General features: G+C 38.2%; 1 protein-coding gene across 1 annotated transcript; it reads left to right on the top strand.

Annotated features, from left to right (window-relative positions):
- The first annotated feature begins 291 nt into the window (after nt 1–291).
- Nucleotides 292–17,259, top strand: LOC103128971 (zinc finger protein 782-like). Its single transcript, XM_060200803.1, has 4 exons — nt 292–594; nt 6,344–6,470; nt 11,522–11,617; nt 16,763–17,259. Exons 1-4 carry the CDS (start codon nt 457–459, stop codon nt 17,257–17,259), a joined length of 858 nt encoding a protein of 285 aa, XP_060056786.1. The 5' UTR covers nt 292–456.

Genomic DNA, 17,259 nt, shown 5'->3' with positions numbered 1-17,259 from the left:
GAAAAAATCACCTAGCTAGTAATTGAAAGCAGAGGCAAAAACATCGAAGTGCAGAACAAGGCCTATAATCACACAGCCACAAGCTATTCTTATGTCCTTACCTAGATTTGTAGGCATTAGAATAGCCAAAACCCACTAAACATGAAAAAGTGAAGAGTTTGGATTCGATTTTATAAGGAGGAAGTGAAATGGGGTGACATCATGGCTGTATTTTTACTGAACAGTCACTTTGTGGGAGAACTTAAGTAGCTGTGGTTTTGTGGAATGGAGCAATAGAGGGGTAGAATTATGTTCCTAAGAAAACAGTTAAAATCTGCAGCTTGAGTATATTTTCTCTTAATTTTAATGAAAAAGCAAATGCTGGTCCTTTAAATATTTAAATGATTCTCCTTTGTTTCTGTTAATCGTTCAGAAAAACAGCAGAATTGTTTAAACAGAAAAGTTTACATTTGATGCATGGAAAGCACTGATTTTTCTGCACAAGTCTATTTCTATGTCTTGGCTGTACTATGTATTTGCAGGTCTTGCCTCACCTCCCAGCTGAATCTTCCAGATTCTATTTTTTTCAAGATCAGCAGAATGAACACTTCTCAGGTAAGCTTGTTAACTGATTTCCAATGTTGCCGTGGATTTATGAAGTTATAAGTTTACATAAATTAAATAGGAAAGGAGAGGTATGAATGCAATGTAGGCAATTGTAGGAAATTATAGTTTCATTAACTGATGTTTGCTACTGACTTTTGGTCAGTAACCTTTGTTGATGAATTTATTTACTTCAGTAAGCAGATTGCTAGCTAATAATTTGTAAGCGATGATCTCTACTGGATTCTGAGGTTTTTCTATGTGTACTATCATGTCATCTGCAAATAGTGATGATTTTATTTCTCTTCTAATTTCAGTCCTTTTAATTTAGTTTATTGCATAATTGCTATGACTAGAAATTCCAAGGGTCTGTAGACTAGGAATAGTAATAGTGGACAGCTTTGCCTTGTTCCTGATATAAGAGGAAAAGCTTTTAGTTTCTCACAATTGACTATGATGTTGGCCGTAGAACTTTTTATTTATGGCTTTTACTAGGTTGAGGGATATTTTCTCAATTCCTATATTTTAAAAGTCTGAATCATAAAAGAATATCAAATCTTGTCAAAGGCTTATTGCATCTATTGAAATAATTGTGTGTGTGTTTTTTTACTTTCCTACTGTTGATATTGTGAATTACATTGATTAACATATATGTTGAACCATCCTTGCATCCCTGGGATAAATCCCGGTTGATCACAGTGTACAGTTTGATAATGCAGTGTTAAATTCAATTTGTTCAGATTTTGTCAAGAATCTTGGCATCTAATGTTCATCAATGGAATATGGATGTGTAGTTTCTTTTTGTTGTTGTTGTTGCATCTTTGTCAGCTTTTGGCATTAGGATGATGTGAATTCCATTAAAAAAAGTGTTAAGAGTATTCCTCTATCATCAGTTTTTTAGAAGAGTATTAAAAAGATTAGTAAAAGGTCTTCCATGGGGGATCAGGCTGTAGCACAGCAGGTTAAGCGCACCTGGCACAAAACTCAAGGACCAGCGTTAGGATCCCCACCTGCAGGGGAGGTCGCTTCACAAGCAATGAAGCAGGTCTGCAGGTGTCTATCTTTCTCTCCCCTTCTCTGTCTTCCCCTCCTTTCTCCATTTCTCTCTGTCCTATCTGACAACAACAATAACAACAATAATAATAACCACAACAATGATAAAAACAACAAGGGCAACAAAAAGGGACAATAAATAAATAAAATATTTTTTAAAAAGATCTTCAATAAAAGTTTTATAATACTCATTATTAGAACTATCTAATCCTGGAAGTCGAGCAGTAGCACAGAGGGTTAAGCATAGGTGGCGTGAAGCGCAAGGATTGGCATAAGGATCCCGGTTCAAGACCCCGGCTCTCCACCTGCAGGGGAGTCGCTTCACAGGCGGTGAAGCAGGTCTGCAAGTGTCTATCTTTCTCTCCCCCTCTGTCTTCTCCTCCTCTCTCCATTTCTCTCTGTCCTATCCAACAACAATGACATCAATAATAACTACAACAATAAAACAAGAGCAACAAAAGGGAATAAATAAATAAATATTTAAAAAAAAACTAATCCTGAGTTTCCATTTCTTTCATTGTAGTTGACTGGGTTGTTTTTTTCCCTGTGGATTTTCTAAATTTTATTTTTATTAGTGATTTACAAAATAACGGGTACAGTTCCACACTATTCCCACCACCAGAGTTCTGTGTCCCCATTCCCTTCATTGGAAACTGTAGTGGCTCTCCCAAGGTCACAGATATAGGTTAACTATTATTTCTTTTTTTTTTTTTTTTGTTTAATATTTTATTCTTTTTTTTTTATTTAAGAAAGGATTAATTAACAAAACCATAGGGTAGGAGGGGTACAACTCCACACAATTCCCACCGCCCAATCTCCATATCCCACCCCCTCCCCCAATAGCTTTCCCATTCTCTATCCCTCTGGGAGCATGGACCCAGGGTCATTGAGGGTTGCAGAAGGTAGAAGGTCTGGCTTCTGTAATTGCTTCCTCGCTGAACATGGGCGTTGACTGGTTGGTCCATACTCCCAGTCTGCCTCTCTCTTTCCCTAGTAGGATGGGTCTCTGGGGAAGCTGAGCTCCAGGACACATTGGTGGTGTCTTCAATCCAGGGAAGTCTGGCCGGCATCCTGATGATACCTGGAACCTGGTGACTGAAAAGAGAGTTAACATACAAAGCCAAACAAATTGTTGAGCAATCATGGACCCAAAGCTTGGAAAAGTGGAGAGGAAGTATTAGGGAGGTACTCACTGCAAACTCTAGTATACTTCTGCTTTCTTACTTTGGTGCCATACTCCAAACTCAGTCAATTTCTGCTTTGCGTTTCTACTTCTTTTTTTTTTTTTTTTTTACATGCATAACATTCCCCAGATTCCCATTTAGCAATAAAACCCCCACTATTTCATTCATCATTTTTCATGGACCTGTATTCTCCCCACCCACCCACCCACCCCAGAGTCTTTTGCTTTGGTGTAATACTCCAATTCCATTTCAGGTTCGACTTGTGTTTTCTTTTCTAATCTTGTTTTTCAACTTCGGCCTGAGAGTGAGATCATCCCATATTCATCCTTCTGTTTCTGACTTATTTCACTCAACATGATTTTTTCAAGGTCCATCCAAGATCAGCTGAAAACGGTGAAGTCACCATTTTTTACAGCTGAGTAGTATTCCATTGTGTATATATACCACAACTTGCTCTGAATGACTCTGAAAATGTCCAATAGTTCTAGGTTATCTATCTCTTCATTTAGCTCCCTTATGTCTTTACTGATTTTCTTCCTGGATGATCTGTCAAGTTGAGATAGTGGGGTGTTGAAGTCCCCTACTATGATTGTGTTACTGTTAATATATTGCTGTAGCTCTTTCAGTAGAAGTTTGATGTATTTAGATGGCTTCTCATTGGGTGCATAGATATTAATAATTGTTAAGTCCTCTTGATTGACTGATCCTCTGAGCATTAAGTAGTGTCCATTCCTATCTTTTTTAATCTTATGTATTTTAAAGTCTATCATGTCAGATATGAGAATAGCTGTTCCTGCCCTTTTTTTTGTGGGCCATTGGCTTGAATGATAGTTTTCCATCCTTTCACTTTAAGTCTGTGTTTGTCTTGTTGCGTTAGGTGAGTTTCCTGTAGACAACATATTGTTGGGTTGTGTTTTCTGATCCATCTTCCTACTCTGTGTCTTTTAATAGGTGAATTCAGGCCATTCACATTTATTGATATCAAAGATTGAAGATATTTTAACGCCATTCTTGTAGAGTTTTAGAGTGTTTTGATATATGTTCTATTTGTGGTGGTCTGGTTGTTTATAGGAAACCTTTCAGAACTTCTTTCAAGGCAGGCTTGGTGATGGTTGCTTCCTTCAACTGTTGCTTGTCTGAGAAGGTTTTGATGCTTCCATCTAGTCTGAATGACAGTCTAGCAGGATATAGTATTCTTGGCTGAAAGCCTTTGTCATTGAGCACTCGATAGATATCTTGCCATTCTCTTCTGGCCTGTAGTGTTTGTATGGAGAAGTCTGCTGCTAATCTTATGGGTTTTCCTTTGTAGGTGACTCTTTGTTTTTCTCTTGCAGCCTTGAGGATCCTTTCTTTATCCTTATTCCTTTCCAATCTAAGTATGACATGTCTTGGTGTCTTTAGGTCTGGGTTAATTCTGTTTGGGACCCTCTGGGCTTCTTGAATCTTTATGTCTTTGGTGTTGTCTAGACTAGAGAAATTTTCAGCTATTATGGCCTGGAGAACGCTTTCTTCCTCCCCTTCTCTTTCTTCCTCTGGTAAGCCAATAATGCGTATATTGTTTCTTTTGAAGTCATCCCATAGGACTCTGTTGTTGTTTTCAGCATCTCTTAATCTCTTTTTGAGATCTCTTACTTCTTCTTTAGTTGTCTCTAATTCATCCTCAATCTTGCTAATTCTGTCTTCAGCCTCATTGATTCTATTCTCTCTGCCCTCTACTGCTTTCTGGAGTTCATCTATTTTGTTGCCCTGCTCTGATACTGTTTTAGCTTGTTCAGCTAGTTGCCTTCTTAGCTCAGCAATTTCAGCTTTCAGCTCTCTAATAACCATGAGATAATTAGAATTTTCTTCCATATTCTCATTTGTTGTTCCTGCAGTTCTGATTACAATTTTTTCAAATTCTTTACTCACTCCTGTTATTATTTCCTTAGCTAATGTTTGGATGTTGAACTCGTTGTTTTGTGCTTTGCCCTCTGGAGGACTTTTAGCTGGACTCTTGTCCTGGTTCGAGTCTCCATTATTTTTTCTTGTTGTTTTAACCATTTTATATAAGTTAAGAGGTTTTTCAATCCCTGAGTTGGAGTTCAGTGGTGTAAAAGCCTTTTTTTTTTTTCCCCTGTAGGCTATGGTAGCCTGAGGGCTTTTAAACTATCAGTAGGCTTCTTGGCTTAATCAATGACTCCTGACCAAGAGATAAAGCAGGGTGTGGCAGAGATAATCCAGTGGTTATGCAAAGAGACTTTCACAGCCCTTCAGCTATGCCACCGAGGTATAGGTCTTCTCCTGAGTTTCCCGGTTAGATCTCTGTGCCCTGGTGTCCCTCCCTGTTGCTGCTCCAGATTCTGAGGGTAGTAGCAATGGAGACTCAGAGCTGTACTTGGTGAGTCTCTGGGGAGTCCTTTCCTCCCTTCAGCTGTCCCCTTGTTGGTGGAGCAGACTGGAGGTGTTGTCTCCACTGACAAACTGTCGAACTGTTAGCAGTCACTTAATCTCTCCTTAGGCCCCTCTCTCCTCTCTGTCACCAGCCACGCGTGTTTGTACTCACGGGTGATTTACTGGGTTTCTGTGGTCATTCTAGTCCTGTCTTGTTTCGGTCCGGGTGGTCTCCTTTGGTATTCCTAGTTGATCCGGGAGAGGAGAGGAGAGGAGAGAAAGCGATCTGCTGCTTGTAGCTCCGCCTCCGGAAGTCTAACTATTATTTCTATAATGATCTGTCTACTTATCTATATCCTTCCCTCCCCCAATTTTTCCTATGGTCCTGCCTTCTCTTCCATTTTAAGTCACAGCTACACCTATTACTACTTCTAAATGTCTTTCCTTTTTTGTCCCCTCCATCTCTCTCTGGGTCCTAATGGAGTTAGGTTTCAGAGCCCTCCAGTCATCTTCCCTAACATTTATACCCCTCTGGGAATATGGACCAAAATTATTTTTGGAGTGCAGAAGTCTGGCTTCTGTAACTCCTTCTCTGCTGGACATGGGCATTAGCAGGTCAGTTCATACCCCCAACCTGTTTCTATCGTTCCCTAGTAGGATTTTTAAAAAAAATAATAAAGACAGAGAAAGTGAGACGGAAGGAGAGTATGGAGAGGAGGAAGAGAAAGTCACCTACAGCACTGTTTCACCAATTGTAAAACTTCCCCCTGCAGGTGGGGACTAGAGGCTTGAACTCAGATCCTTGTGTATGGTGGGGGTGATTGTGTGCTCAGCTGGGTACTCTACCACCTGGCCCCCATTGGTTTGTTTTCTAAACCCTTCTAATTCATTCTTGGTAGACTGTATCATTCAAGAATTCATCCATTTCTTTTAGATTATCCAGTTTAGTGATATATTGTAAATTTATTTACAAATACATTAGGGCATATGAATAAAATATTTTCCCACAGCTGAGTATACCCAGATTGTAAGACAATGCTGTTGTCTTAATTGTCAACAGTAAACAAGGGACAGGGGGTTTCCAAAGATATTTTCTGTATAATTTGCTTTTCAACACGTCAGATTGAACTAGAAAATGTGCTGTTTTGACACAGGCATCACTGTCATTCAAGGATGTGACTGTAGAGTTCACCCAGGAGGAGTGGTGCTACATGGGCCCTTCTCAGAGGATCTTGTACCGTGATGTGATGTTGGAAAACTACAGCAACCTTGCTTCAGTAGGTGAGAAGACTTTACCATGTGACTCCCTCCAGAAAGCTAGTCTGTTTTCTTCCTCTCTACTCTTTAAGTTTTCATTCTTCTTTTTTTAATATTTTATTTATTTTATTTTTGAGAGAGAGAGACACAGAGAGAGAGAGAAACACCAGAGCACTGCTCAGCTCTGGCTTATAGTGGTGTGGGAGATTGAACCTAGGACTTTGGAGCCTCAGGCATGAATGTCTGTTTGCATAACCATTATGCTATCTACCTTTCCCCTTCTTTTTAATTCTTTTTTTTATTCCTTTATTATTGGATAGAGACAGAGAGAAATTGAGAGGAGAAGGAGAGGGACAGAGAGACCCCTGCAGCCCTGCTTCACCACTCATGAAGCTTTCCCCCTGCAGGTGGGGACCAGGGGCTTGAACCGGGGTCCTTGTGCACTATAATGTGTCCACTTAACCAGGTTCAGCACCTCCTGGCCCCCTTTTAATTATTAACTGTATATTTTTATATACTTAACAAAAAACAAAAGTAAATAATGTTCACTGTATACTGTCTTAGGGTCCAAAGTGTCTACAAGTGATTTATCACCACCAAAATAATGATATAAAATATTTTCTTTCTTCTTTTTTTTTTTTTTTTGTCATTGTGGAGGCTTCACTCTGGGTTGACTTTTTTACATTTTTTATTAGTGATTTAATATTGATTTACAAAACTATGAGATAACAGGCGTACAATTTCACACCTTTCCCACCATATTTAGCAACAAGAGGCTGGGTAACCTCTGAGTCCTGTTAGTCTGAGCTTGCAGTTCATGGTCATAGCTGAGGACATTCTAGACTGCATTCATTTCAGGGTCAGTCCTCCTAGAATGGCAGAGAAGGATGACACAGCGTCCCTTCCGAGAGTGGGACAGTACCTACCACTGCTACATTATAGTGAGGGCAAGCTTCTGGAGAGGCCCACAAGAGGACTTGTGATGATGTTCCTGATGGAAGTGACCAGTTATGGTGAAGACAGGGGGTCTGCTAGAGACCCATCATATCTATGTGGGAATCCAAAGATTCCATGACAGATGATGGGTGGCCTGGTATTGATGAGAAAGGCCATCATTAAGTGAGCCAGTCTCTTGTCCTTATCCAGCTTTTATAATTCTGTATCTGATGAATTTAGACTTTCTCCCACTTGTTAAAGCATAGAGTGTTATTTGTTGTATCCAAATTGGTATGGGGTCTCTGGGGTCTGGCCTCAAATTAGGGAGGAAATACACCTAGGATTTTAGTGTGGGCTAAGTTAATTTTAAGTTTTATTGCATTTACTTCTTTGATGATTCTAATAAAGGTTGTCATAGGGACAATATTTGTCGTTTATTTGATATGTGCATGTAAATTTATGGTTTATTTTTATCCTGTTGTATTCCTTTGCTCTGTTGTTGTTTTACTTTTGTAGCTGTGAGACAATCTGGGTGTTCATAGTCTTCTGACTTACTATTCCTAGAGTGGTAGACACCCTCTAGCTCAGGGGAAGGGAACCTTTAATTCTGCCAAAGGCCATTTGAATATTTATAATATCATTCATGGCCATATAAAATTATGCACTTAAAAATTAGCCTGTTCAGAGTATGTATCAGCCTGTCAATGCCCATGTCCAGTGGAGAAGCAATTACAGAAGCCAGACCTGCCACCTTCTGCACCCCATAATGATCCTGGGTTCATGCTCCTGGAGAGATAAAGAATAGAAAAGCTTCCAATGGAGGGAATAGGATACAGAACTCTATTGGTGGGAATTGTGTAGAATTGTGTGCCTCTCATCCTATGTTCCTGTCGATCATTATTAAATCACTTTTAAAAATTAGCCTATTATATTTTGTTAAACAAAGTTAACTTTGATATGATGGCTACAGCTGCTTCTCTTTGGTAAAGCATGTGAGGTTAACTGGCATTGATGTTGCTACTCACAGCTGCTTTTCCAGGTTTCTGATGGTCAGTCTGAAGTACATTATGATGACATTTTGGTTTTGTTTTTATTTGTGATTAATAGTAGCTTACAAAATTGTAAGATTACAGGTATAGTTCAACATCACACCCACCACCAAGTTCTGTACCCCTGCCCTCCTACTTCCCACAGATAACCACCATAATTCTCACAAGTCAAAGAAACAGTTTGTTTGCTTCTGGGGTTTTGTTGCTTTTGCTTTGTTTTGTTTGCAAGTTCCTATGTGTCACTTCTCTGGATTCCACATAGGAGTGAAACCATCCAGTAGTAGATGAACTATCTTTCATCTCTTATTTTGCTAAGCATAATCTTCTCCAGTTCTTTTGTGCTAATAAGTTTTTAAAAGAACTGTTTGCATCAGGAAGTTGTTCTGAATACAAGGGCAGATTCCCATATATGTCCCTGCAAAGTGGGAGATTCAGCATAGCTTATGTGACATTTTTAAAACTCAAGCAGTGAACGTCTGTTGTGCCTAGTCTTCAGCTCATGATCACTTTGCAGCTGAATGATTTTGTGTTGTAAGCTATCAGGCACATCAGCTTGTTCCACATTGAACAAGCAAAAATGTTCGGCTCCATTTGTTTACTTTTCACATCTTTGAATCTTTGATTAAATGCCTCAGCTAGTTGCCCACGTTCACCAGCATATTCAAATGTTGTCCTTTTACTGTAGGGAAGTACACCATTTCATTCCTTTAGAGATGCATTTTCCACAACCTTAATTTAGCTTCAAATGACTTCACATTTGAGAGTAGAAATAGGAAGCTGGGCTCTGGGTGGTAGCACACTGGGTTAAGCACATATAGTGCAAAGTGCAAGGGCCAGCACAAGGATCCTGGTTTGAGCCCCCGGCTCCTACCTGCAGGGCGGTCGCTTTGCAAGTGGTGAAGCAGGTCTGCAGGTCTTCTTCTCCCCCCCTCTGTCTTACCGTCCTCTCTCAGTGTCTCTGTGCCCTATCCAACAACAGTAGCAGCAACAACATTAACAATAACAGTAACAATAAAAAAATGGCTGCCAGGAGCAGTGGATTCATAGTGCAGGCACCAGTACCCAGCGATAACCCTGGAGGTGGGAAAAAAAAAAAAAGAGAGAGAGACAGAAAGCTAAGATGCTGGATAGGGTCCTACAGGATGACACTGAGCTCAGAGAAGTTCAACATCTATAAACAGTAGATCACATAACCAGCCACTTGAATCATTGAGTTCCCAGGTAGTTTTTCCCTTCATTTCCATGAACTGCTTAACTTCATCCCACAGCTCATAAATCCTTATGAATGTATTCCCAAGACTCACCCACCACAATTCACAATAATAAACAGGATCACCACACTCAGAGTCAAAATCTGCTTGTTTTGTGTTCTAACTTACAGTCATAAAATATTTAGAAATTATCTAATTTGCCATAAATTGGACTCAAATTCTCCCTTATTTCAGTATTTTGAAACAGCTTGAGAAGAGAAGGTGTCAGATCCTTTCTAAGGGTTTGATAGAGCTTAACTAATAAAATCATCTGGGAAGGGTTTTGTTTGGGGGAGACTTGATTACTGTTTCAATTTCCTGACTTTATATTAATATAGTCTGTTCATGTTTTCTACTTCCTCCTAGTTCAGTCAAAGGAAGTCTAAGAATATATCTATTTCTAGGTTTTCCAGGTTAATGATGTAAAGTTGTCTGTAGCAACCTATTATGATCATTTGTCTGTCTAGGAATCCATTGTGGTTCTCTTTCCATTTCTGATTCTATTTTTTAAGATTTTCTCCCTTTTTGTTTTAGTGAACATTGCTAAGGGTTTGTCCATTTCATTTCCCTTTCAAAAAATAGCTCTAAGTTTCACTGCTCTTTTATAGCATCTTTTTGTTTCTGTTTCCTTTATGTTCGCTCTTACTTTTATTACTTTCTTTCTGCTAGAAAGGTTATATATCTGTAATGTATGGTTTTCTTCTGTGTTTTTTTTTTTAATCATGAGTTCTTTTATCCCCAGCCCCCACCCCCATTGTGTGTTGGTGTCTTTGACAGCCTGAGCCAGGACATCTTGCTTGAGTGAACCTAGTCATCACTAAGAGTTCCCTATGCATGTCATACATAGACTGGCCAAGAGTTAGGATTTCCCAGCAACTACTGGTCCAAAGTAGTGGTGGTAGTATAGTTGCAGTGAAGTGGTAAATGGGACTTGAATGTTCCTGGAGATGACAATGTGAGTGCACAGGTGCTGTGGTGAAATTCAGCTAGATAGGTTGGACAGAGAATAAGGAGTGTACAGAATCTGCAATTGGAAGCGCCTCGAAGTGGACAGCAGAAAATCCAGGGATTATCCAGTCTGTGCTCACAGATAATGCCTACTCTAAGTGAAGGAGTGCATGGAAACTGCAGCCTATAGGAACTCAGATGGTCTGTATGGTTTTGAGTTGTTTGATCTGAAACAATTATTTTTTTAAGATTTTATTTATTAATGAAGAAAGATAGGAGAGAGAGAGAGAATGAATTAGACATCACTCTGATTTATGTGCTGCCAGGGATTGAACTAGGGACTTTATGCTTGAGAATCCAAAGCTTTATCCACTGTGCCATCTCCCAGACCACAGGAATTCTTTACTCTATATGGTCAAAGTAGAAATTCTTATTGGGTTTCTTGAACCCCAGTAAATCAGAACTCATTACAATTTAGTATTGTTTCAGTTTGTTATTTCATGATTTCAGGAACATGATCTCTCTTGAGCATATGAAAATAGTTTTTTGGAGCCAGATGGTGGCATACCTGGTTGAGTGCACATGGCATAATGCACAAGGACCCAGGTTCAGTTCCCCCATTCCCCACCTGTAGGAGGAAAGCTTTGCAAGTGGTGAAGAAGTGCTGCAAATGTCCCTCTCTCTTCTTCTCTATTATCCCTCTCAATTTCTGACTTTCTCTATATAATAAGTAAATGTGAAAATTTGAAAGTATTTTTTTACTTCCCCAAAGAAAAGATCAAGTGAATACCCTTACTGTTCCCCTCCTGAAGCTAAGAATTTTCTGAATTTAGATTCAGTGTCATCAAAAACCATGCATAAACCCATGTCCTAAATTGGTTACCATTTACAGGACATTGCTTTATAAAACCAGAAATGATCATCAGGTTGGAACAAGGAGAAGATCGATGGTTATTAGAGCATGAATTTCTGAGCAGGAATTATCCACGTAAGCTTTGGAGTGCTGACCGCAGATATCCCTTGAAAACTAAATTAAAAAAAAAAAAACTAACTTCAAAATGGGTGCGTTAAAGATGGGCACATTTAGAATGAGTGGATCAAAATAATAATAAATTAGAATTAGTAGGTCAATAAAATGTAGGTGTGGAGGATATAGCTAACATGGTACAGTCCAATTTTTATTTTTTCCATCTTTTAAACTGGGAACAAAGTTTTTTGTTTGTTTGTTTACCACCAGGGTTATCACTGGTGCTCAGAGGCTGAACTATAAATCCACCACTCCTGGCAACCATTTTTTTTTCTTTCTATTTTTATTTGCCAGAACAGAGAGAAATTGAAAGGGGAAGGGGAGATAGAGAGGGAGAGAGAGAGACACCTGCAGACCTGCTTCACTGCTCATGAAGTTTCCCACTTGCAGGTGAGGAGTGGGGGCTTGAACTTGGGTCTTTACACTTGGTGATATCTACATCAAATCAGATGCACCACTGTACAGCCCCCCAGAGGATACTCTTTATATATGACAGATCAAGAAAGCATTTATATTGACCCACAGAAAATTGAATTAAAAGAAATCACTAAAGCAACTCAAAGTAAACATTTAAAAGGAGGAAAGATATAATAATTAGATCAGTGGTTGGTAGTAGGAAGTTACTAGATACTGTCTCATAATGAATTATGTAAAACTCTAAATGTAAATACTGTAAACCCCCCAAAAAAACCTTTCTCATTATTAGAGAGGAAATGCTATATTAAAGATAGAAAAAGTTATCACTGAAGTGTATTCCTAAGAAAGAAAAACCTATGTAATTACATTAAATTTGGTGGCAGGTGAGATAGCATAATGGGTATGCAAAGAGACTCTTATGCCTGAGGCTCCAAGGTCCCAGGTTCAGTCCCCAATACTACCATGAGCCAGACTAAGCAGTGCTCTGGTAAAAATTTTAAAAAATAATAATAATAAAAGAAAGTGAAAGAATGAGGAAGATGAATTTAGCATTAGATATGGTAGAATTATATGTACTTTTGATTTCTTACTGAATACAGAGGACCACAACTGAACTTCTTGAATAGGAGTTAATAAATTATATTTATTATATATATATATTTTTTTGAGATAGCCAGTTACATGCTTGCTTTCATAAACCATAGTTTTTTATGTAGTATTTGTATTCATTTTCATCCTGTGGTACAAGTTAATAACTCCTGAGATTATAATTCCTGCAATGACTAACATATTTACTTGTTGAAACCCACCCTCAGAAGGTGGAAATGGCATATTTAGATCAGAAATATAACACATACTTATTAGTGTTTGTTTTATGGCTAATACAACATCATGGGAGTCAGGCAGTAGTGCAGCGAGTTAAGCACACGTAGCACAAAGCGCAAGGACCAGCGTAAGGATCCCAGTTCAAGCCCCCGGCTCCCCACCTGCAGGGGAGTCGCTTCACAGGTGCTGAAGCAGGTCTGCAGGTGTCTGTCTTTCTCTCCCCCTCTCTGTCTTCCCCTCCTCTCTCCATTTCTCTCTGTCCTATCCAACAATGACAACATCAATAACAACAACAATAACAATTACAACAATAAAACAAGGGCAACAAAAGGGAATAAATAAGTATTTTTTTAAAAAACATTATCATTTTGTATTATGTGTGCTTAACCTGGTAAGCCGCTACCGACCCCCCAAAAAACATTATTATTTTGTAATACATGATTGTTGATGAGAAAGAAAGGGAGAAAGGTCCAGTAGTATCACTCTGAGACGTTGCAATGTCAGGGATCAAATTCAGTAGTGTCTTACATTTATCTACTATACTACCTCGTGGTCTATTGTCAATTACCATTGTTGGAGCTGTACCCATCTTGCAAAAAAAAACTATCAGCAGTAACATTTGGAGAGAGTGAGGTGTTTTGTTTTGCACAATGAGGTTTTGCTAGAGTGAGATTAACAGTCAAACATCTTAACTCTGAAGGATATCTGCATTGTAAGAATTTCACAGACTGAAATATAGAGTAAATTCAGAAAGGCGTGGTATGTAAGTTTTGGGGGGTAGGGAAGTAGAAGAATTATATGGTCCAATCAACTAGTACTGAAAAATACCATTGGCTTTTAAATTTGTGCAATGACATTTTGAACACTGAATGTTTTTTGTTTTTTTTTTAATATTTATTTTATTTATTTATTCCCTTTTGTTGCCCTTGTTGTTTTATTGTTGTAGTTATTATTGTTGTTGTCGTTGTTGGATAGGACAGAGAGAAATGGAGAGAGGAGGGGAAGACAGAGAGGAGGAGAGAAATATAGACACCTGCAGACCTGCTTCACCACCTGTGAAGAGACTCCCCTGCAGGTGGGGAGCTGGGGTTCGAACCGGGATCCTTATGCTGGTCCTTGTGCTTTGTGCCACCTGCGCTTAACCCGCTGCGCTACAGCCCGACTCCCACACTGAATGTTTATACAGGTTGTGTAAAATATTATTTTGTAGAAATAATCTCTTAAGTTTTGTATCTTTTTACCCCTGGGAAGTTTGCTCCAAGACTTCTTAGACTGGATATTGTATGGATTTGGGGAAGCAGCAGAGTAAAAGTAAAATATATACACTTTTATGATATACAAATAAAAAAATATTTACAAAATTCATGGGTGAAACTTGAAACATGTTGTTCATAGGGTCGTCTCTTTCAAAAACTAGGTATGTTGAAAAGTACGTACAAAGTGGAGTTACATATTCTTATGAATGTGAGTGATCATGTTACATGTTATAAAGTTAGTAACATATTTAATGGTTGAGTAAATTCATTATTAAACAACACCCATGTTTCTCAAATTACCAGAGCACTAGCAGAGCATTAAATTTAATCTAGCTGAAAAGATAGTTTTTGTCCATTTACATTTCAACTTCCCCCTAGATATATGTGTTCCTAGGAATGATAGATATTTAGAGCTTGAGTTTAAGGATTATTTGTTTATCGAGACAAATTCTTGCCTGTGTAACTGTGGTATAAAGGAACTCCAAATGAAGTATTTTAACTAATGAGTATACTACTATTGTAATCAGCAGTTGGTAAGAACCTAGATCATGATAATGTTCTAAATCTAAACTCCTGTCAATTGTTTGTCTTTCTCTTTGTTGAATTCATCCATGTCTCTTAACTTTCTTTTTTTCATTCAACCAAATTATGTTAACATACATACTCAGTTTTTTTATTTTTACCCAACTGTTTATTCAGATTATAACATTACATATTAAAATGCCAAATACATATATTTTTCCAAATTCTGTTTTCTCCCGTCATTATAACAAGTCCATAGTCCACCATCATGGAACTGGGAAGATATCATAATGGTTATTAAGACTTTTGGGGGTCAGCCAGTAGCGCAGCAGGTTAAGTGCACATGGTGCCAAGCACAAGGACCGGTGTATGGCACAGCTCCCCACCTGCAGGGGAGTCACTTCACAGGCAGTGAAGTAGGCCTGTAGGTGTCTGTCTCTCTCTCCCCCTCTCTGTCTTCCCCTCCTCTCTCCATTTCTCTGTCTTATCCAACAACAAATGACATCAACAATAACAATAATAACCACAACAAGGCTACAACAACAAGGGCAACAAAAGGGGAAAAAATGGCCTCCAGAGGCAGTGAATTTGTGGTGCAGGCACTGAGCCCCAGCAATAACCCTGGAAGCAAAAAAAAAAAAAAAAAAAAAAAAGACTTTAATGCCTGACCTAGTGGGGGTTGTATTGTTACGTAAAAAACTGAGAAATGTTATGCATGTACAAACTATTGTATTCACTATCAAATGTGAAACATTAATACCCCAGTAAAGGAAATTAAATAAATAAATAAATAAATAGACTTTCATGCTTGAGGCACCTAGTTCCCAGATTCAATCCCCAGAACCACCAAAAACCAGAGCTAAGAAGTGGTCTGATTAAAAAATAAAATTTAATACGTAGTCCACCTTCTTGATATCACCAACATAAAAGGTAAAAAAAAATGAAGATAAGCATAGCTTGGATTCAAAGCCCTGGTCACCTATGGGGGTATAGTTTCAGGAGTAGTGAACCAGGGCTGCAAATGCATGTGTCTCTCTGTCCGTCCTTCTCTGTCTCGTCTCTTCCTTCCCTCTCAATTTCTTTCTGTCTCTATCAAATAATAAATAAATAAATAAATATATTTTGTAAAAAGTGAAGATGGGGGTCAGGCAATAGCTGCCTAAGTGCACAAGGCACAAAGCCCAAGGACCCCTGGCTCCCCCTGCAGGGGGGTCACTTCACAAGTGGTGAAGCAGGTCTGCAGGTGTCTGTCTTACTCTCCCCCTCTCTGTCTTTCCTGCCTCTATTTCTCTATCCAATCCAACAACAGCAGCAGCAGTAACAACAATAACAATAATAACAATAACAATGGCAACAAAAGTGAGAAAAAAGCATCCTCCAGGAGCAGTGGATTCATAGTGCAGACACTGAGCCCCAGCACTAACCCTGGAGGCAAAAAAAAATAAATAAAAGTAAATAAAAATCAAAAAGTGAAGATAGAGAACATATACTTGAAACCTGTATATTATTTATAAGAAAGTAAAAAAAGAAACATGCATCTATATATACATATGTAAATGTGTGGTAGATACATAAAATAATGGTATATAATCAAATGTTTCCATGTAACAGATTGGCTACTTGTAGTTTTTAACTATTTTAATTTTAGATGACTATAAACTGGAATGAAAGAACATTACTTACAGCTAGTCAACAGCACAACATTGAATATCGAGCAAGAGAAAGTTTTGGGAAAATCAAGTAAAGAAAACATTTTTTTTTACATTTTTTTCTTTAAGAAAAATACCCATATATGTGAGAATCTAGTATACTTATTTTCCTTTTATTTTAGTCATGAATTTATAAGATTATAATTCAGGTATAGTCGGACTCCCATCACTAATTCTATGCTTTCAGGTGTACCTATGTGAATATATACCAATGGCTTCCCAAAATACTTGAAAAAAATGACTTTGATTTTAATGTATGGCATTTTAATTGACAGAAAAAAAAGGATACTTATGTGGAAGAGAACTTAAACAAAATAGATCTTATTATACAGTTACATAAAACATACAAGATAAATCAGTGCTTATTGTCTCTCCAGGTCTTCACAAAGAGAAGAGTCACTCTGAATTTATGGAAAATGAATGTAATAAAAATGAGAACTATTTCAGTATTACTGCTCAGCTTCTGAGAACTGATACAGGAGAGCAATCCATGGGTGAAAAAGCACATTGTAAAGACTATTACCAAACTCACTCAAGAATGAAAATTCTTGAATGTGGAGAAAATCTCATCTACAGTTCAGCCATTACAGTACAACAAAGAACTCATGCAATGACAGAATGCTGTGAGGACAATGCATATAGGGAAATTTTTACTTCTCAGCCAGCCTTCAATATAATTCATAAAACTGATGGAAAGGAAGAACACTATGAATACAATGAATGCCAGAACTCCTTCTCTAAAGAGTTGTCATTTATTTTACAGCAAGCACACATAGGTCTGAATATCTTTGAATGTAGTCATTGTGGGAAAACTTTTGCATTTAAATCATCCCTAGCAGTACATCAGAGAATTCACACGGGAGAAACCCTATGA

This window comes from Erinaceus europaeus, chromosome 10, assembly GCF_950295315.1.
Source record: "Erinaceus europaeus chromosome 10, mEriEur2.1, whole genome shotgun sequence".
In the NCBI taxonomy this organism is placed as follows: Eukaryota; Metazoa; Chordata; class Mammalia; order Eulipotyphla; family Erinaceidae; genus Erinaceus; species Erinaceus europaeus.
The sequence above is the reverse complement of the archived record's forward strand: the minus strand, read 5'-3'. Positions and strand labels throughout refer to the sequence as shown.

What these genes read in the sequence shown, in the direction of transcription:
- LOC103128971 (XM_060200803.1), top strand. Translation starts at nt 457, where the DNA reads ATGGAAAGCACTGATTTTTCTGCACAAGTCTATTTCTATGTCTTGGCT. An exon ending in GCAGAATGAACACTTCTCAG is followed by an intron (nt 595 to 6,343) that starts GTAAGCTTGTTA and finishes GTTTTGACACAG; the next exon opens with GCATCACTGTCATTCAAGGA. An exon ending in CAGCAACCTTGCTTCAGTAG is followed by an intron (nt 6,471 to 11,521) that starts GTGAGAAGACTT and finishes TACCATTTACAG; the next exon opens with GACATTGCTTTATAAAACCA.